Raw genomic sequence first — 21326 nt, 5'->3', positions numbered from 1 at the left:
TTAAACAAAAATCTTGATTCTGTTTTGGTGTTTCAAGATCACAGCAGCACAGTCTCAGCAGAGTTCAGAAGTCTACTGTTTGGGAGTGTTCTCTTTTCTACTTAAAGCCTTGTTATTCTTCCTCTTGACTCCCATTCTGTTTTATGTAAGCCCAAAAGACCTACCAAAGGCACAGAATACCGTATAAGAGAACCTCTCACCTGATATTTTAAAAGTGTAAAGGCAGATTTGGGGGTCAAGGAACAGTATAGTCACACAAACTAAGGATCACGCTTTCAGTCTATAATGGAAATAATTTATATTAAAATAGGTTATTAGATTGTATTCTGGCCCCATGTAAAGCATTACTGTCTTATTTTGCTGACTGAGAAAAACCGTAAGGGGAAACTAGTTACATATAGTTAAATAGTTTTGTTACTTGAAAAAAAATTCCATCCATGAAGTTCAACCAAACCAACACACACAAAAAAGAGAGATCACTGTCCTGAATCCACACATATCCCTGTAGATCCAAGGGGAAAAAACATTACAAGGCTTGAGCTAATTACTCTTAAAAATGGAAAAATGTCTTTGACTCCAGATGGCAGTCAGACGGATCCCTGGATCAACTCTGCTAGGAATTGGATGCAAGGATGCAAGGAAAGCATCCATGGTATTTCTCATTTTATGCACCCCAGAATTGAATTAGTTTTATTCTGCTTGGCATTGTATCAAGTTGCTCAACTTGTATATCGCTATCAACCAGTATTCCCAAATCTTTCTCCATGCCATTTATATAATATGCTGCTCTATCAGTGGCATATACAAGGTGCATGTGTAAGGGTTACGTACAAATCATGCATTGCACACCCAGCATAACACACTTTATGAGCAATGCATGAATGCTGCAACCAAATGGGAATGTCACTATTCAGGAAATAACTGAAATACTGAGACAAGGAGTAAATGAATAATGAGAGTTTAGTAACCAAAAACATAAAGGAACGTGACCAGCAATGTACATTAATCTCATGCACAGCAATGGCAATGAATACAATGATAATCGCATGCACAGCAATGGCAATACATGCAATAATAAATCTCATGCACAGCAATGGCAATAAGTGCAAAGATATTACGATATATACAGAAGATAATAACTCTGCAGGCAAATGTATTCAGATTGACATACACATGCCATCCAGAGTATATACAAATAGATCTCCCTGCATAAAGAGTAATGCAGAGCAACCCAGTGTATATATACTATTGTGTGCACAAATATCCCGGAACCTGGTTAAATATACATAGCAGATATTTACAAATATATACAGGAGATAATTCGCAGTACAGAAGGAGCAAGCTAACGGCCAGTCATACAGGAAAAACATGAACCAGGATATCAAACCATACAATGTAGTCACTTAGGCAAAGAATCATCAAGAGCAAGGCTAGAGGTCATACACAGGATAGCAAGAACACAGGATAAACAGGACACAAGATACAAGGGGCCATATGCAATTAACCTTTTCTCCTGAGTTTTCTGCCATTGACAGACAGTGTAAGAATGGCTGCAGTTTACATTCTGGCAGTGAAATTTGTATTTTTCTCCACCCACTGATGTCCTAATGTTTCCCGGGTATGTATTTGGCTGCTGTTGGCTGTGGCCACTTTTTCTAACCCTAACAGACAATTGTCAATAGTCAATGACCAAGCTTGTGAGATTTGTGGTCTTTGGCATGAATAATTTTCATTGAAATGAAACACATCTGATTTGCTGTTTGTGGCCCCACCCCTTTTCTAAATATTTAACCCCAGTCACCCAATGATCAACTGTACCAGGTTTGAGGCTTGTGCCATTAACAGTGCAAAAATGGCAGCAATTAAATATTTGCCTTGAAAATCAATAGGTGAATTGTGATTGGTTTTTTTAGGCTCCACCCACTTTTCTGAATATTAATCCCAGTCACCCAGTGACTAACTGTGCAAAGTTTTAGAACCCTACAAAATAATAGTGTAAGAATGGCTGCTGTTTACATTTTCCCAGTAAAATTTGTATTTGTCTCCGCCCACTTATGACCCTGCGTTGCCCGCTTATGTATTTGGCTGGTGTTGGCTGTGCCCACTTTCCTAACCCTAACACACAATTAATCAATTACTCAATTACCAAGTTTGTGAGCTTTGCAGTGTTTGGCAACAATAATTTGCATTGGAATGAAACAAATCTGATTGGCTATTTGTGGCTCCACCCCCATTCTGTAATTGAACCCCAGTCACCCAATGATCAACTATACCAGGTTTGAGGCTTGTGCCATTAACAGTGCAAGAATGGCAGAAATGTAAATATTCCCCTTGAAAATCAATAGGTGAATATTGATTGGCTTTTATAGGCTCCAACCACTTTTCTGAATAATAACCCTAGTCACCCAACGACCAACTGTGCAAAGTTTGAGAACCCTAGCATTAACAGTGTAAGAAAAACAAAAGTTATCTTTCTTAAAACAGAAAGAATTTGCAATAATTCAGGTTGGAGTGAGCTTGAGATGTCTCCAAGTGCATCACTGCTGAATATATGCAAATTAACCATTGTTACCCTTAGAAGCTAAACACACCTCCAGAACCGCTGGAATGCAATGATGTGTCACCTTGTTAATTTGTACAGAGCCATAATAATCCAACATGCATACAGACTGTTTTGGATTGTTTGATCCTCATCAGTGTGTGGCATGGATTAATTTGGCTCTATGCAGTAGGGCTTGTAACACCGAGAGGTACAGACTAACCAGCAAGCTCATGGTGACCCAGAACTCATTGGAGTGTGTAAGGGACTACAATGGTCCTAAAAGCCCCCTTACTAAGATGTTAAGAAAAACAAAAGTTTGCTTTCTTAAAACAGAAAGAATTTGCGATAATTCAGGTTGGAATGAGCTTGAGATGTCTCCCAGTGCATCACTGCTGAATATATGCAAATTAACCATTCTACCCTTAGAAGCTAAACACACCTCCAGTGTAACAGTGTAAGAATGGCTGCAGTTTACATTTTCCAGTGAAATTTGTATTTGTCTCTTTTTGGTTATGGGAATAAAAAGTATCCTATACTTTATTCCAGGTAATGTACTATGTGTGTGCCAAATTTCATTCAAATCCGTTCAGCCGTTTTTGCGTGATCGAGTAACAAACATCCAAACATCCGAACTTTCCCATTTATTATATTAGTAGGATTCCTTGTTAATAATGCTATAATCATTTAAACATTTTGTCCTTTACAAATGTGGGGCTTCATGAATTAGGCATCTCCCCGGTGAACCCACCTCATCACTGCATATACCTACCTGTTGTGTTCAGTGAACCCACCTCATCACTGCATATACCTACCTGTTGTGTTCAGTGAACCTACCTCATCACTGCATATACCTACCTGTTGTGTTGCGTGAACCCACCTCATCACTGCATATACCTACCTGTTGTGTTGAGTGAACCCACCTTATCACTGCATATACCTACCTGTTGTGTTGAGTGAACCCACCTCATGACTGCATATACCTACCTGTTGTGTTCAGTGAACCCTCCTTATCACTGCATATACCTACCTGTTGTGTTCAGTGCACCCACCTACCTACGTGTGTGCACGCAGTGTGATATACACCTACCTACATGAGTTCACGCAGTGTGATATACCACTCCGTGCATACCTGTTAACCTGTGTGACTGCACATTGTATTAGTCAAGTCAGTGCATACCTTTCACTTCATCCCCCCCCCCCCCCCCCGATATGGACAAAACGGACAAAACAGGTAGAGGAAGAGGTAGAGGAAGACCCAGAGGAAGGCCACCCAGCAGGTCTGTGCGAGGTCGTGTTGATGTGTTTCATGCAGCCCTGGCCCAAAGTACAGTGCTCAGAAAAAGGCACGTCCCATCAACTCCCAAGATTGTCAGGACGTGGTTGACTATTTAACACAGAACACCTCATCTTCCGCAGCCACCAGCGGTACTACAAGCACCACATCCTCTGCATTTGACACTTCGCAGGAGGTATTTGGTGGTGAAATCACTGATTCATAGCCACTACTGAAACAACAAGATGAAGGCGCTAAGCAAGTTACACCACCTCATATGTGTGAGTTAGGCGACACTATGGACGTAATGTGTGAGGAGTAGGATGATGAAGTACCTGCTGTTGGTGCAGTTTTGGAGGTGTCTGAGGCAAGCGAAGCTGGGCAGGATGATTATGATGATACGGATCCCACATGGGTTCTTAAAAGACGAGATGACCAAGGGGACATTTCAGAGGGGGAGTCAGAGAGGAGTAGGAGGAGACGAGTTCCTGAAAGAAGCAGAGGGAGCTCGTCATTAGAAACAACTGGTGTCAGTGTCCGGCGCCATGTTTTGCCACCTATGTACAGCCAGCCAACATGCCCTTCAACGTCAGCTGCTGATGCCATTATAGTGCCATCACCCCAGGGGAGCTCAGCGGTTTGGAAATATTTTAATGTGTCTGCCTCAGATCGAAGCAAAGCCATCTGTTGTCTCTGCCTCCAAAAATTGAGCCGTGAAAAGGCCAACACTCACGTAGGGACAAGTGCCTAACGAAATCACGTGGAGAAAAGGCACAAACTGCAATGGGAAGAGCACCTGAGCAAAAGCAGCACACAAAAGAAAAGCCACCCTCCTTCTCCTCTTCCTCCTTCAGGTGCAGCATCTTCAGCCGCTTTCTCCCTTGCACCGTCACAGCCACCCTCCTCCACTCCGCCTCTGCCCTTGAGCGGTTCCTGCTCCTCTGCCCACAGCAGCCAGGTGTCCGTGAAGGAAATCTTTGAGCGGAAGAAGCCAATTTCTGCCAATCACCCCCTTGCCAGGCGTCTGACAGCTGGCGTGGCGGAACTGTTAGCTCGCCAGCTGTTACCATACAAGCTGGTGGACTCTGAGGCCTTCCGTAAATTTGTGGCCATTGGGACACCGCAGTGGAAGATGCCAGGCCGCAATTATTTCTCTAAAAAGGCGATCCCCAAACTGCACCGTGAAGTGGAGAGGCAAGTGGTGTCATCTCTGGCACACAGCGTTGGGTCAAGGGTCCACCTGACCACGAATGCCTGGTCTGTCAAGCACGGTCAGGGCCGCTACATTACGTACACAGCCCATTGGGTCAACCTGGTGAACGATGGCAAGCAGGGAGTACGTGGCTGCGCAGCGGACCAACTTGTGACACCTCCACGGCTTGCAGGCAGGCCTCCTGCCACCTCCTCTCCTTCTCCTCCTGCTACATCCTCTTCGCTGTCATCCTCCTCCTCCTCCTCCTTGGCTGAGTGGCAGTTCAACTCTAGTGGTGCTGCTATCTCCTCTCCTGCTACACAATATCATTAAAAGATTTAAAGTTGATTCATCTCATATACAGCAGGGCCTCGAAAGTCCTCCTGTCCTGTATTGTTATTTTTGGTCACTACCTTGGGACGTGCATGCCATGCCTGCTGCCTTCCATGGATGTGTGGTGGTAGCCGTTTCTCAGGCTCCAACTCTGGACCGGAATCGAACCCTAATTCCCCGGCCATTACCCGTGGTCACAATGGCTGACTTGCCCTCCATAACAGATTCTCGTAAAAGGAAGGTGATGATGGAATCCTTGTCCGCTATAATAGATTCTCGTTAAAGGATTTGAAGTTGATTCATCTCATATACAGCAGGGCCTCAAAAGTCCTCCTGTATTGTTATTTTTGGTCACTACCTCGGGATGTGCATGCCTGCCTGCTGCCATTCCTTGCCTGGATGTGTGGTGGTAGCCGTTTCTTAGGCTCCAACTCCGGACCAGAATCAAACCAGGATTTCCCGGCCATTACCCGTGGTCAGTGGTCACAATGGCAGACTTGCCCTCCATAATAGATTCTCGTTAAAGGATTTAAAGTTGATTCATTTCACATACACAGCAGGGCCTCGAAAGTACTCCTGTATTGTTATTTTTGGTCACTACCTCGGGATATGCATGCCATGCCTGCCGCCTTCCTTGGATGTGTGGTGGTAGCAGTTTCTCAGGCTCCAACTCCGGACCGGAATCAAACCCTCATTCCCCGGCCATTACCGGTGGTCACAATGGCAGACTTGTCCTCCATAACAGATTCTCGTAAAAGGAAGGTGATGATGGAATCATTGTCCGCCATAACAGATTCTCGTTAAAGGATTTAAAGTTGATTCATCTCATATACAGTAGGGCCTCGAAAGTCCTCCTGTATTGTTATTTTTGGTCACTACCTCGGGACGTGCATGCCATGCCTGCTGCCTTCCTTGGATGTGTGGTGGTAGCCGTTCCTGCTCCTTTGCCCACAGCGTGCCTGCTGCCTTACTTGGATGTGTGGTGGTGGTAGCCATTTCTTAGGCTCCCACTCCAGACCTGAATTGAACCCTCATTCCCCGGCCATTACCCGTGGTCACAATGGCAGACTTGCCCTCCATATGATTCTCAATAAAGGCACTGTAGAGCCAGCAGAAAAAGTAATTTGAAAAATAGATGTAAGCTTTAACTATCGTTGAGAAAGAACCATGGAAAGTTGATAAGGCAGTCAGACATTACCTGATATCACTGAGTGAGGAAGAGCAATCTCGCCATGGTGCGCAGTAGTCCAGCACGGCCGTCACTACACAAACAGCTGTTTGCGGTGCGTTACACAGTGAGTTTGGTCTATCAGTGTGAAGCAGTACACTAATTACACTACCTGATTGATGTATACACATGCAAGATGTTTTAAAGCACTTTAGACCTGCAATTTAGCATTCAATGTGATTTCTGCCCATAAAACGCTGCTTTGCGTCAAATCCAGATTTTTCCCCGGGACTTTTGGCATGTATCCCACTCCATGCCCCCCTCCAGGTGTTAGACCCCTTGAAACATCTTTTCCATCACTTTTCTGGGCAGCATCATTTTTTCTAGTTTTCCAAGTTCGCCTCCCCATTGAAATCTATTGCAGTTCGCGAAAGTTCGCGCGAACCGAACATTCCGCAGAAGTTCGCAAACCGAAAATCAGAGGTTTGGGCCATCTCTACCCCTGACCAGCGTACAGAGGTCACTAGGACAGCTGAGCGAGGGGGCTACAACGGCGTTAGAGCAATGAGAGAGGTGTAGTGTGTAGCGGCAAATAATTTAAATATCTGCCCTGGTAAGGATAATAGGATGTAAACGGTATAGATTTAAACTTTGTGGGTCCAAAACCAGTTAAGTATGGTGTACAGAAATTTGTATTAATGTAGAACTGTGTGTAAAAATAAGAAGAATGTGGATAGAAAGGGGCAGTGAGGGCCAGTCCTGGCTGGAAATATATTTTGCTACAACTCCACAGGGCCGGATTACCAACCAGGCAACAAAAGCAGTCACTTGGGGCCCCATTCAGAGTCAAAGGGGCCCCATCAGCACATAAACCAGCCCTCGCCATCCTGTCAGCGGTGGCTGAATGGTATAATGGTTAAAAAGGGACTCTGAGCTGTGCAGTAACTATGGAAAGTTGCATATCATTTTAAAGCTCTCTTTCTCCTCTTTCCAACGATATATAAACGGCCGCCCTTTGCCTTTTAGTTTTCGCTATATTCGTGATTGAAATCGCGACCACAGGACGACTTTTCTCCAAAGTCGGCAGCTCGATTCAGCACAATGCAATGAAATATAAGGAGCCCAGGGGGATATAATTACAAACATCATGCTGGTAGGTGTGAGAATGTAATTAATTAGTTGTGGGTATGCTTAAAGGCATACCCACAGGCACTGCTCGGAGTCCTCGGAGTCCCTTTAAGGGCTCTGCGTCTGACACAGGAGACCAGGGATCGAATCTCAGCTCTGCCTGTTCAGTAAGCCAGCACCTATTCAGTAGGAGACCTTAGGCAAGTCTCCCTAACACTGCTACTGCCTATAGGGCGCGTCCTAGTGGCTGCAGCTCTGGCGCTTTAAGTCCGCCAGGAGAAAAGCGCGATATAAATGTTATTTGTCTTGTCAAATGATGCCATGCGCTGCTGATTGCCTTCAGAGCCAGGCTCTCCTCCTAGGTCCCCCTCCTGCTACTGTGCGCTCTGCCGCTGCCCACTCCGCCCTCCCTTCCCACAGAGAACCACAGCTGCAGCAAGAATGATAGCAGCAGATGGCAAACGCTCACTCACCTATCCATGATCCAAGCGATAGAGATCCCGTCATCTGAAACCCATCTGTCTCTTCTACAGCGCAGCCGCTCGCTCTGAACTTCCTGATTCTCAGATCAGACAGGAAGTAGGAAGTAGTAATGGTAGTGGTAACAAAGCGGCAGCACTCTAGAGGATACAGATGGGCTCCGGATGACGGGACCTCTATTGCTTGGATCGCAATAGGTGAATGTCTGGGGAACGGCTTCCGGTTTGGCGGTGTCCAGAGCTTTCTGCTATTGCCAGGCTGGAGATGCAGGGGGAAAGTGCTGCTGCTGTAATATCTGGCGCCCTCTTCACAGGGGTGCCCCAGCCCCTGAGTGCAAATGTCCCAGCCATTAATCTCTCACTCTGCATTTTGCCGCTGCTATTTCCTGCATTGTGCACCCACAGAGGAAAGCGGGCTGTTTCCCATAGCAACCAGTAGCTCGGCTTCCCCGGTGTGTGTGGCATGTTGCTGTGCAGCTGCATCTTCTGATTCTATTACGACATGATGGGGGGCCCAAATCAGTTACTTTGCTTGGGGCCCCATGTAGCCTTAATCCGGCTCTGCAACTCCACATACATATTTTAGCCCAAGTCAAGAAATTTCACAGACCAACACATTTTTAAGACATTTAATGAAAAGTTTTTTTGTTTTGTTTTGTGTTTTTTTGTTGGTATTTTTTTTGTGTGTTTTTTTTTGCATTATTTCATTAAAGGTGCCTACCAATAGAAAGATAAGCAGTGACTAATGCACAATCCCCCCTTTTGTTTTTCAGTGACAGAAAGAACAACCATTCAACCTTTTGTGAATACTGAAGTTACTGATCGCAGAACTTTTTAAAGCTACTTTTAATGGGCTGAATAAAAATGAAAACGAACTGCAATGTTTGGAAAAAAATGAACTATCAGTTTAGATCTTTATCTTGCTTCACTGTATTTGCATTAAATATGTTTCTCAAATAAAGCCTTTATATTACACTTTGAAAATGACTTGAGAGATAGGATGTACCTTGAAAAATAAACACTAACAATGGGATGAGAAAAAGAGAGAACACCAAGAGCTCAATATAATGTAGTATGTACTGGTAACGTATAATTCGAAGAGTAGTAATATTAATTTAATACTCACAAACCAGGATTACCAAGTAGGCAACCAAGTCAAAGCAGGTGGGGAGATTGTCCTGACCCCACTCAGGATAAAAAAGTCGCTCTCTGTAGTAGAAGGAAGGGTACAACCCTCCACCAAGGGGGGACTTGATGTAGGTAATAGGATAACAGAGGCGCCAACAGGATAAAAAACACTAAAAGAACTTAAAAACCCATCTTGGTAATAGAGGAGGTAGTGGTGGACTTACCTCCTCCAAGCAGAACATACAAGTGTGGAATTTCAGTCAAAACAATTTTATTGGATACTCCAAATAAAGTGCAATGCATTTCACGGGGTACAAACCCTCTTCATCAGGCAATAACAGATAGGAGTAAACAGCATCTGCCAGTATCATCACCGCTGAGCGCCTCTGTGTGAAGAAACAATGGGAGCTCGGATAGTGTAGTAGGTACTGAAAATGGAGCAAGAGTATGTAAACCAATAAAGGCATGTGGAGAACTTCCATCTCCACCTGGGTTAGATGGACTGTCTTGAGAAGTGGTTGCTCTCTTGAGTGAAAAAGAAGCCACCAGTGAAGGTGCATGCAGTTGGAGGCTTCCCTCTATGGGAGGTTATGCTGGGAATACACAATGAGATTTTGCAGCAGATTTACTGTCAGATCGATTTTTTCCAATCAATTGCCATTCACTACTATGAGAAATCGATTAGAAAAACGATTGAAAATCAGATCGGACCTGTCAGAAATTATCTATCAAACCATCTGTCTGCCATAAAATCTCATGGTGTATTCCCAGCATTAGACAACATAAAACAGCAGGAAAGAGGCACCTAGGCTATGATAAAGCTATGCTAAGGCCTCTTTCACAGTGGGACGGTGCGTTTGATGCGACGTTAAGGTCGCACATGCCCCTAATGCAATGCATTGAAAGACTATAACTTGGACGTTATAGTACATTCTCTAGCCCTGCGTTTGGTGCGCCGCTTTCATCTCACAGTGATGGAACGAAAACGGCGCATACGTTACATAAAAAAAAAACACATTACTGAGCATGTGCAACACACACAACACAGCAGATTTATTGCAGAACGCACAGCATGCAGCACTTTCTAAATATTGCTACACGTTGCACACAACGCAACGTGTTCACTGTGAATGTTGCACAGACTTAATATTGCTGTGCGTTAGTCCACGTCAAAACATTTTCTAACGTGCACCTTTAATGTTGCATTGTGAAAGAGGCCTAAAAGCAATAAAATGAAAACTAGAAGTCTCTTATGTGGCAGACCTGTAATATTACTATGCTGTGTCTTGTGCTGTGTGTTGTTTCTGAAATGTATTGTTTGTTTTGTGTTCTGTTTGAATGGCAGCTGTTATTAAAATCTAGTGAATGTATGGGATACATGCTGTTGTGTCTGTAGCCTTGTTTATTTGCTCAAACAATGGTCTCAGATAAGAGGACTAGCTCGGTTTTGCTGGAAACTTTGGTAACTTTGGGCCCTTTTCCATTAGTGCCGTATTCGGCACAAATCTGCAGTGTTTGCCCGCAGGCAAGAAGGATGGGGAAATGCTGCCTATCTTTTAAATGGTTTTGCCATCCAGATCACTAGGACCGGATTTACCTCACAGGAGCCTGAAGGCACAGATGTCCTGGCACCCTAGACTTTGCCTTCCAAGAACCCACAAACCCCTAACAAACTGCACTGCAAGTGTGCTGGCTGTCCCTGCTGTCACTTCTCCCTTACTTCCCTTGCCTGTCATAGGTAGCTACAGTATTAAGTAGCTAGAGGTGCCCCCAAGTATTAGGTAGTTAGAGGAACCTCAGTACTAAGTAGCTAGAGGAGCCCCTGACTGAAGGGAGATCTCGTCAGTGGAATGCAGAGAGCAGAATGAGTAACCTGTCATGTACACTCTCACCAGGACTCTGTATAGGGAAGGAGGGAGGGAGGGAGGCGCTCTGGGACGGGAGCGAGCCGCCTTTCCAACATCAGGCGCCTGTAGGCACGTGCCTACCTTGCCTTATGGTAAATCCGGCCCTGCAGATCACACTGCTGAGCAAATCTGGACAGCATGCTGCAGAAAACCTATAGCCATGCATGGCACAGCTTAGTGATTTGAGCTGTGTCTTTGCAGCACAACCCGAGCTGTGGCCAAATTGTAAATGGCCATGGCTTCTAGTGAAAACCGGCCTTAAAACAGTATTCCCTGATAAGACCTTTGTAATAGGCTTCTCTGGAAACCTCTCTGTAATGACTATAACAGCAAGGTTAAGGTGGCCATACATCAGGTGAGGTTTCTGTGAAGCAGAGGACCGGAGTGTTCCTGTCAAGCTCCCTCCTGTCACAGAGGAGGCGCAGTTTGTCCAGTTTGTTGGGGAGGGAGCAGACATAGCCGGCCTTTGACCTGAACGACCAGAGCGGTCGCTCAGGGCACCGGCTTCCAAGGGGGCGCCTATAGCTGGTTGCCTATACTGGGGGCACCTATAGCTGGCAACTTTTACTTAGGGCATCAACACCTGGCTACCTATACTGGAGGCAACTACTCCTGGCTACCTATGGAGGGGATGGAGACCTTCAACTGACTCCCTATACTGGGGTCACCTATGCTTGGCAACCTATAATGAGGGCACCTACACATGAGATCCTATACTGGGGGAACCAATACCTGGCTACCTACCTATACTGAATCTGAGGGCGTTTTTGGGGGGGGCGCACTGCGGCTATAAAGCGTGGTACAAATTGTCGGTGCTGTGCTATCATTATAAATGGAGGGGGGACTAACCAGCGCCGGGCCGAGGCAGAGGCGAGAGAAGCTCCAGCCTCAGGGAGCAGTGTAGGAGGGGGACGCACAACTCGCTCAGTTATCATTCCCCTATTGTATTAAAGCAGAGAAAAATAAGAAAAGGGGGCACATGGCAGTGACTGAAACCAGATAACTAGAGATTAAGGTGTTTGGAGGGTTGGGGGCCTCTTAGGTTGCCTTCCTTTTTAAGTGTATTCAGGATAATGAACTCTTTCCATCCATTCGTGGTTATTAATAGTTTGGAACCACTGTCCTAGGAGATATCTCAGGAGCAAAGGTGAAGTGTGTGTGTGTGTTGAAGGGGGGCACAAATCAGGTTTCGCTCAGGGCGCTGTGAAACCTAAGGCCGGCCCTGGGAGCAGACATTTCCCGAAAGGGCTGAGGGTATGGCTGACCGCAGATCTTTTCGCTTGAGCCTCACAAGGGCTTGATATGGATTCCTGGGAAGATGCTCTAATTTTAAGAAAATGTCTCACTGTGTTTCACACTGGGAATCTTTACAGAAAATAATTTGGAGATGGTATTATACTCCTGAGGTATTGTCACATTTTCATGACTCTAAAAACAAATTTATGTTGGAGGGAATGTGGGAAAATTGTACTTGCTTAAGTACAGAATGTGCTCACTCAAATAAAGCAGGTCTCTGAGCAGACCTCCAGGCTTCCTAGATTACATTAATGCTGGGTACACACGTTGCGATTTCCCGCTCGATTTGCGGGATCGATGGTATCGATTCGATTATTTTCAACATGTTCGATCGTGTTTCGAGGGATACAGCCATTGATTTTGCATACTTAATATGCAAAATCGACGGCTGTATCCATTGAAACCCGATCGAACATGTTGGAAATAATCGAATCGATCCCGCAAATTGAGCGGGAAATCGCAATGTGTGTACCCAGCATAAGAGGGAGTCACAGACAAGAGTAGCCTGACATCCTTATCCGTAGGGGACAACATTCTATCTTTGTTCCAGGCGATCTTCAACCATGCTATTGTTGTTCTGTTCCTGGGCTGACAATGCTCAGGTGCAGCATCACAGGAGTCATTCCTAGAACTGCGGTGTCTTCTCGGACTGCTACGAACCCCTTTGCAGTCTCCAGGGAATCTCTTTTCTTGATCCAGGCTATGAGATCTGCATCTGTGGCATAATCTTATGTTGTACTGTATTCTTCTGGAAGGGAGAGCAGTGATTGGCCCCAATGATGGAGCCATGTCCCGCCCTCGAGACCATCGGGGTCTATTATAAAATGAGCAGGGAGCAGTTTGCTATGTTATCATTGGCAGTGTGGACTGTCTGCGTGGATTCGTGCTGGCCCCCCTCTTCATTTAGGAGCAGGCAGGACAGGTGGGAGAATGGGTGTACATTGAGCTGGTGCAGACAAAGTCCCGGGAGAAGTGCATGTGGAAAGTGGCTTAGCAGTGGGTCCAGGCAGGGTGCCAGAGCTGTTCTGCCGTGAACCTAGCCCTGTTTCACCTGAAACCCTTAAAGGACTTACGAGGCCAAAGGAAAAAAAAGTTGTGTACCTGTAGCTATTTTGAATGCACGGAGGACGCCATCCGTGTCCTCCGTGCAGTTTCGCTGGGTCCCCGCTGCTCGATATTCCCCTGGGCCGGCTCCTGACCCCACAGCCCGGGTCAGGCTCTCATGCCACATGCAAAATGTCAGCCCGAGCTGGCCACAGCTGCGCAGTCCGCACAGATGCGAGGGCGGCTGCACAGCTCTAGGGCCTCCCCCCCGATCCACGCTACAGGAGACAGCCTGCAGCGCGGATGGCATCCTCCATGCATTCAAATTAGCTACAGGTACTGAACTTTTTTTTTTTCCTTTGGCCTCGTAAGTCCTTTAACAATCTGCCTCCCCAAGAAACCCTTTGTCATATCCTTGCTGCCCCTTAATTTAAACCTGTCCACCGTTGAGTGACGTACCTGGGTTGATGGATACTGATGAGCTGAGGGCAGCAGCTCTTGTGGCTTATCAAGTGGAGTCCCTGTACTGGAAACAAGGATCTCCAGTGAACAAGGGGCAGGCTCCGGATGCCCCTTGGAGCTGGTATATCAAGAAACTTTTGGTGAAATCTCTTGACCAGTTGAGGTGCATGTACATAGGAAGCTGGTTCCCAAGTGTTGTCTTCAGGCCCATATTTCTTCCATTTTACTAGATTTTGCAAACAACTACTCCTCCATCTGGAGTTGAGAATTGTCTCCACCTCAAACTCCTCCTCTCTATCCACATTATCTGGTGGTGGTGGCACTATATTCTGTCCAGGAAACACTGGTTTCAATAATGAAATATGAAAAATGGGGTGAATTTGAAGATTACTTCTAATTCATAGACTACATGCCCAATCTTCCGTTTGATGGCAAATGTTCCAATAAATGTGGGCCCTAACTTCTTAGAAGGACAAGCAAGTTTCAAATTCCAAGTTGAAAGTAACGCAGAGTCACCCACCTTCAACTCCAAATCACCTCTCCTGGGACAATTCGCCTTCCTCTTGAAATTCTCCTGAGCCTGTGCCACAGATTCTTGAAGAATTTGGTTATTGCGAAGCAAGACTTCAACCATTTCAAACAAAGAGAAGGAAAGATGGGCACAGCTGCATAAAATACACTTTATTGTGGCTGGGTAGACACAATGGTTACAGCAGTGGGGTGGAAAGGTAAAGTCTGACAGCTGTTTCGCAGGGACTATCCCTGCTTCATCAGAGACAGTATATACAAAAAAGACAAGCTTTAAATAAGGCAGTTCTTCTGCTGCAGGAACAGGTGTTTCTTCAATCATATTGAGAAGGAATAATGGATGATATCCATAATTTGCAAAGAATGGTGTCTGCCGAGTAGATGCATGCACATAGTTGTTATAGGCAAATTCTGCAGAAGGAAGTAACTGAGACCAATTATCTTTAGAAAACATAGTAAAACATCTAAGATATTGTTCTAGTGTGTGATTGGTGCGCTCGGTTTAACCATTTGACTGAGGATGGTAGGCGGATGAAAAGTGGAGTTGAATGTCAAGTATCTCACATAAAGCGTTGGACGTAAACTGAGTACCCTTATCCGAGACTCTTTGATAAAGGCAGTAGCAGCGGCTTTAGCTGAAGGTAAGTTAGACATAGGAACAAAGTGCGCCATCTTGGATAGATGGTCCACAACTACAAAAATTGTGTTATAGCATCAGACCTGGGCAGATACACAATACAGTCCATAGACACTGAGTGCTAAGGTCTTGGAGGTACAGGCAAAGAATCCAATAAATCTCATGGCTTCAGATTAGGACCTTCACAACTACTGCACACTCGGCAAGCTTCTACATACTTTTTACAATCTTCACGATGCAACAATTCATATGTTTTTGCTGTACCAAAATGCCCAGCCAACTGATGATTGTGACACAGCTTAAAGACAAGTAACCGATTCTCCTCTGGTACGAAGATTTTTGTCTTTTAATAGCCAAAGTCCATCCTTGAACGTTAGTAATGGTTTAATTTTATCAGGAGGCTCAGAAAGTGCTTGACGAGAGTCCCAAAGCTTTAGAAATGGCTTTATGGGGGGGGGGGGGGAGTGAGCGTCATGACGTAGGCGCGCTCGTTCACGTATCCGCTGATCCGCGTCCTCCGTGTCCTCCGCCGCGGCGTGTTAATGCTGGCGTGAGGTGGATCCCTGGACGGCCTACTGCCTGCACTGCCGATGCCTCTGCCCTCTGCATCCGCTGCCTGTGCCCCCTGGACCCGGTGTGTCTGTGAGGTGGACTCCCTGGGCGACTAGCCGCTGGTGCCGCCGATGCCCTTGTTTTTTGAGGAGGAATTGAGAGACCCACCCTGCTAAGCTGAACAGCTGATGGCAGGAAAGAACAGGAAGAAGGGTGTGGAGAACACTGCCCCGGCCTCGCCTCAGCAGACGGCCAACATAGCAAGCACCGCAAAAAAGGTACGCAGCGCTCAGCAGCTGAATTCTTCTCCCCAGGCCCAGCAGTTAATCCAGCTAAAATGTTAGAGAAAAAGACCCAGCAGGCGGGGGGCTCTCCAAAAACTGCAGCGGCAGATAGAGAGGGGCACAGCTTAGAGGAGGTGTGGACATATTTAAAAAATCTTCCCACAAAGCAGGACCTAACAGAACAAATGGACAGGATACTCGTGGCTACCACGCAGGAAGTCCAATCTATCAGAATAGAGGTGGAAGAGATTAAGACCAAGGCGACACAAATGGAAAAGGACTTTAAAAAGATGCAGGAGGAGGTTGCGGATATCCGGAGGGAAAGAGTGAAGCAACAAAAGCTAACAGGGACATTGTGCACGCAAGTGGAGGACTTACAAAACAGATCTCGTAGAAATAATATTAGAGTCAGGGGACTAAATGAGTCGGTGGGACCCGACTTATTGGCTGATACGTTACAGAAAGTAATTAATAGCGCCCTAGGAAGGGGACCTGAGCAGCAAGTTTTGATGGACAGAGTACATAGAGCATTAAAACCGCCATCTAGGAACGTTGATCAACCGAGAGATGTGATATGCCGTTTGCACTATTATTCAGATAAGGAAAGCATTATGGCTGCATCGCGCAAACAGATACAGTTCCTGCATAATGGTAAAGCATTACTTCTGTTCCAGGACTTGTCCTCAATTACGCTGAGGCAGAGAAGGGCATTGCGCCCGCTTTTACAGGCACTGCAAAAAGCTGAAGTAACATACAGATGGGGGTTTCCCTTTTCATTGATAACACGTAAGGGACCGGTGACTTTTACTTTAAAACATCCATCTGATCTGCCGGAGATGATTAGGACAATGGAGTTGCCAGCAATAGAACTGCCCGATTGGAACCCGGAGGATATATTCTTAGATAGGAGGAGGGGGACACCTGGAGACTCTTAAGGGGGTGGATTATTTCTCTCCTTTTTTTTTGTTTTTTTCTTTCCTCCTTTTCTTTTCCCCTTTTTTTTTTTTTCTCTTTCTCTTTCTCTTCTCCCTCTTTTTTCTTTTGTGTTTGGGTTAATGTATAGTTACTATGTGCACGGAAATACGATGAATATGTGGTACTAAGAGAGGAATATTGTATGGTGAACTAATATTGATAGTATAATTTTACTAAGTGAACATGGATAGAAATGACGCAGAGATATAAAATAAGTGCACTGAGATTAGGGTGAGATGAATAGGTCTGAAATGAATAGGGGTGCACTTGGTGTATGATATAGCTATTAATGCGAGTCAAATTGAATATATTATTTACACAGAATTAGGATGAAAATATGGTATGAAGGGAGGAATATTGCAGGATGAATTGTTATTATTAATAAATGAACACAGATAAAAATATTACATAGACATAAAATAAGTGCACTTGGATGGGGGAGGGGGGGGGGAGGGGAAGATGGAAGGATAGGCTGGGAAAGAGGTGAGGGGGAAGATGATATGATAATATACGCACGTATATGTTTGATGAGTGTTAATAAGAATTTTTCTCACATGTATGGTTAATGGACAATAATATATTTATAATTTGGAGGGATATATGAAATGATGATCCTGTGATAGAGGTGGTCTCTTGGTGTTCTGCGTGGGGTGGGGCGGGCTTTCCCTGGGGCCCCTCCGGGGGCCGCCCGAATATCGGGCGGCCCCCGGGGGGGCTGGGGGGGGCGCGCCCTCCCCCCCTTCTCGCAGTCCCTCTCCCTTGAGGGATGGTGGGGGGGGGGGTTCGTTGCCCCCCCCCCCCGCCCCTGGCGCCGGGGGGCGGCGGGGCGGCCCCCCGGGGGCTTTGCGGGCGGCACACGCACGAGAGAATTGTCTCGGCGCGGGTCGGGCGCACGCCGCCGGGGGTCTGCTGCCGGCCCCTGGCGCTGGGGGCGGGGGGGGGGGGAGATGAGAAATAACGGGGAGTGAGCTGGAGGAGCGGATCTGGTAGGGTGAGCGGGTGGCCGAATCATGGGTACACTTCTACCCTCAGAAACCATGAAAATGGGTCTCATGGGAGGACATGGAGGTCCTCCTATGGAGAGATATGGTCTCGAGTGTCCTCATAGGGGACAGAGTGGATGTGATCCGCTTGGAATGGTTGTTTGGCTTTTGCCAATACTTGGAATGAATGTGAAGTGGGGTGAATGGGGTGGGGTTATGTCTTGGTATGTGTACACGACTAATGGGATCCAGCCCCCAATGCTTGCATTATCTCTGATGATCCATGGTGCGATAAATGAGCCAACTTAAGATGGTATTCCTAAATGTCTGTGGCCTAATTGTTCCCGAAAAGAGAACAATGCTGATGCAGTATCTCAATAAAGCCCACATACATATCACATTTATCCAGGAGACACATTTAAGGGGCCAGGTGCATCCTAAACTGATTGATAAAAGATACCCATACATCTACTATAGCAATTCACAGGATTCTAAGACGAAGGGAGTAGCAATCTTGATCGCTAAATCAGTAAGAATTGAAAACATTGAAAGCTATGTGGACGGGGAGGGTAGAATATTGTATATTAAGGGAAGTTTTAACTCCCAGAAATTAACATTAGGGAATATTTATGCCCCAAATATGGCTCAAATCTCGTTCATGGACAGAGCTCTGGAAGCATTGGATGGGTTTGCAGAGGGCTCTAGGATTATAGCAGGGGATCTTAATTTTACTCTCGACCCTGGGGTTGATACGTCCACCGGAAGGTCTAGTCTCTCTTTGGCGGCTGTACGCAGGGGAAGGCAGAGACTGATTAAATCCCAGCTGATAGATATATGGCGCGTTCAGCATCCAAATGAGAGAGACTACACCTTCTATTCGAACCCACATGGTACTTTCTCACGATTGGACTATTTCTTGGTTTCACATAATTTGCTCTCTGAGAGAATAGACTCAGCAATAGGAGTGACTACCTTTGCGGACCACGCCCCGGTGTTTCTTGAAATGGGAAACACAGGTTGGAAAAAAGAGGCAGTAGCTGGAGACTCAATGTATCCTTGCTGGGAAGGGAGGAAACAGCTAAAAGAATAACAAGAGAAATAGAGGAGTATTTTGATTTCAACAATGTGGAAGATTCCTCCCCTACAGTAATATGGGAGGCACATAAGTGTGTGATCCGTGGGATATTAATTCAAGAGGGTAGTAGAGTAAAGAGGGAACGTGAGAGAGATATGTTGGAAAGTATACATAAAATAACTATTCTAGAGGGAGAGCATAAAAATATGCAGACTCCTGAGACTTTGGGCAATCTGACGGCGGAAAGAGAGAAATTGAGATCAATGATGTTTGTAAAAGCACGCTATGCAGCGCAGAGATGTAGAAGACATTTCTATGAGCATGGAGATAAAGCGGGTAAGATGTTGGCTAGAGCCTTAAAAGATCAACAGACAGCAAGTTATGTCCCATACATATGTGATCCTAAGGGAATAAAACACCATAGTAGTGAAGCCCAGGCTGAAGTATTTAGGCAATTCTATGAAAAATTATACAATTTAAAAACAAAGAAACCTAGTGAGGAAGAACTAATGCGGTATTTAGAAAGCTCAGGCTTGAAAAAAATAGATCAAAGTGAGATAGATAAAATGGAGGCGCCCATTACAGCTAGGGAATTAAGAACGGCCATACAGAGTATGGCGAATGGTAAAGCTCCTGGGCCAGATGGTTTCTGCCTGGAATACTATAAACAGTTTAGCAAGGAACTAGAGCCTCACTGGTTAAGGGCCTTAAATTCTCTGGTTGAGCAGGGAGGAAGACAGAGTAAGTGGGGTAGAGATTCGCTGGAATCGCATATAGCGGTGATACACAAGCAGGGTAAGGATCCCTCCTTGTGTTCTAGCTTCAGGCCAATATCTCTGCTAAACGTGGATCTAAAGATATATGCTAAGATACTGGCAAGCAGAATGTCTCCCTGGCTGCATAGGATTATACATGCGGACCAGGTAGGGTTTGTGCCAAATAGAGAGGCGCGTGATAATACCATTAGAACGTTGGATCTTACGCAGTGGGTTGGGACCTCAGCTGACCCTGTCATGTTGTTGTCAACAGATGCAGAAAAGGCATTTGACAGGGTCGGCTGGGAGTTTCTGAAAGCGACATTGATGTATATTGGCCTGGGGGAGAGCATGAGGACCTGGATCCTTGCCCTGTATGGGGGACTGTCAGCTAGGGTGAGGGTTAATGGGGTCCTCTCGGAACCCTTAACGATCCATAATGGGACACGCCAGGGATGCCCACTGTCACCAATGATCTTTGCAATTGTCTTGGAGCCATTTTTGAACTCAATTAGGAACAACAGGGATATAATGGGGGTAAAGGTGGGAGAAAAAGAACATCAGGTGGCGGCTTATGCGGACGATTTATTATTTTATCTACGAAACCCACACAATCTCGCTTCCAAATTTGATGCTGGAGTTTGGGAGATATGGAGAAATCTCAAACTTTAGAATAAATTGGGAAAAATGCCAGGCTACGGGGATTAACTTACCATCGACAGAAATTGATAATATAAAAGTAAATTTTCCATTTAAATGGGTGGGGGAGGCATTTATATATCTGGGAGTAAAAATTTCGGGTGAGATCCAAAAAATATATCAGCTAAACTACTGCTCTTTGCTGACCGATATAAGAAAAGATCTGCTAAGATGGAGAAAGATTAAACTATCAATGCTTGGAAGAATTAATATATTAAAGATGAACGTTATGCCAAGACTCCTATATGTGTTTCAAACACTACCCATCCCTATACCTATGAAGTATTTTACAGACATGAGAAGGGAATTTACAAGATTTAATTGGATGGATAAACCACCAAGACAAAAATTTACTAGAATAACTCAACTTAAGAACAAGGGAGGCCTGGCGGTCCCAGACCCATATTTATATTATAATGCAGCGGTCTTGGCAAGAGCAGTGGATTGGCATGGGAACCCTGAAGAGAGGAGATGGATAGATATTGAACAAAATATGGTAGAATTCCCATTATATAATATATTATGGTACACCTCTCCCTATAAGAGTCAACATCCGGCGAGTCTATTGGTGAACCATACAATAAAGACATTCAACAAGTTTAGAGATAAAAATCTTTTCGCCCCCACCCCTTCCCCACTTATGCCAATTATAGATAACCCAGACTTTAAGGTAGGATGTGATAAGATAGGGGGAATAGAAGGTAGGGATAGATTTGGAATTAGAGCGGGAGCATTATTGAAAGGAGAGGACTGGAAAACACTAACAGAAGTAGGGGAAGAATTTCCATCCTTTAATTTAAGTTGGTGGAAATTGATGCAGTTCCACTATTTTGTGTTGTCAAAGGGGAAGAAGGGTGAGTTCTCCTGAAATCTCACAAAAATGGAA

General features: G+C 45.3%; 1 protein-coding gene across 3 annotated transcripts in view; it reads left to right on the top strand.

Moving 5' to 3' along the window:
• LOC137521181 (coagulation factor XIII B chain-like) overlaps positions 1-9099 on the top strand; it is a 268933-nt gene extending 259834 nt beyond the window's left edge. For all 3 annotated transcript variants that reach the window (XM_068240106.1, XM_068240107.1, XM_068240105.1), the window contains one exon: positions 8889-9099. In XM_068240106.1, the coding sequence (XP_068096207.1) occupies positions 8889-8953 (65 nt within the window). In that variant the 3' untranslated portion in view covers positions 8954-9099. The remainder of the gene's footprint in view (positions 1-8888) is intronic.
• The last annotated feature ends 12227 nt before the right edge of the window (positions 9100-21326 follow it).

Source organism: Hyperolius riggenbachi, chromosome 6 (genome assembly GCF_040937935.1).
Source record: "Hyperolius riggenbachi isolate aHypRig1 chromosome 6, aHypRig1.pri, whole genome shotgun sequence".
NCBI classification, from domain to species: Eukaryota; Metazoa; Chordata; class Amphibia; order Anura; family Hyperoliidae; genus Hyperolius; species Hyperolius riggenbachi.
The sequence above is the reverse complement of the archived record's forward strand: the minus strand, read 5'-3'. Positions and strand labels throughout refer to the sequence as shown.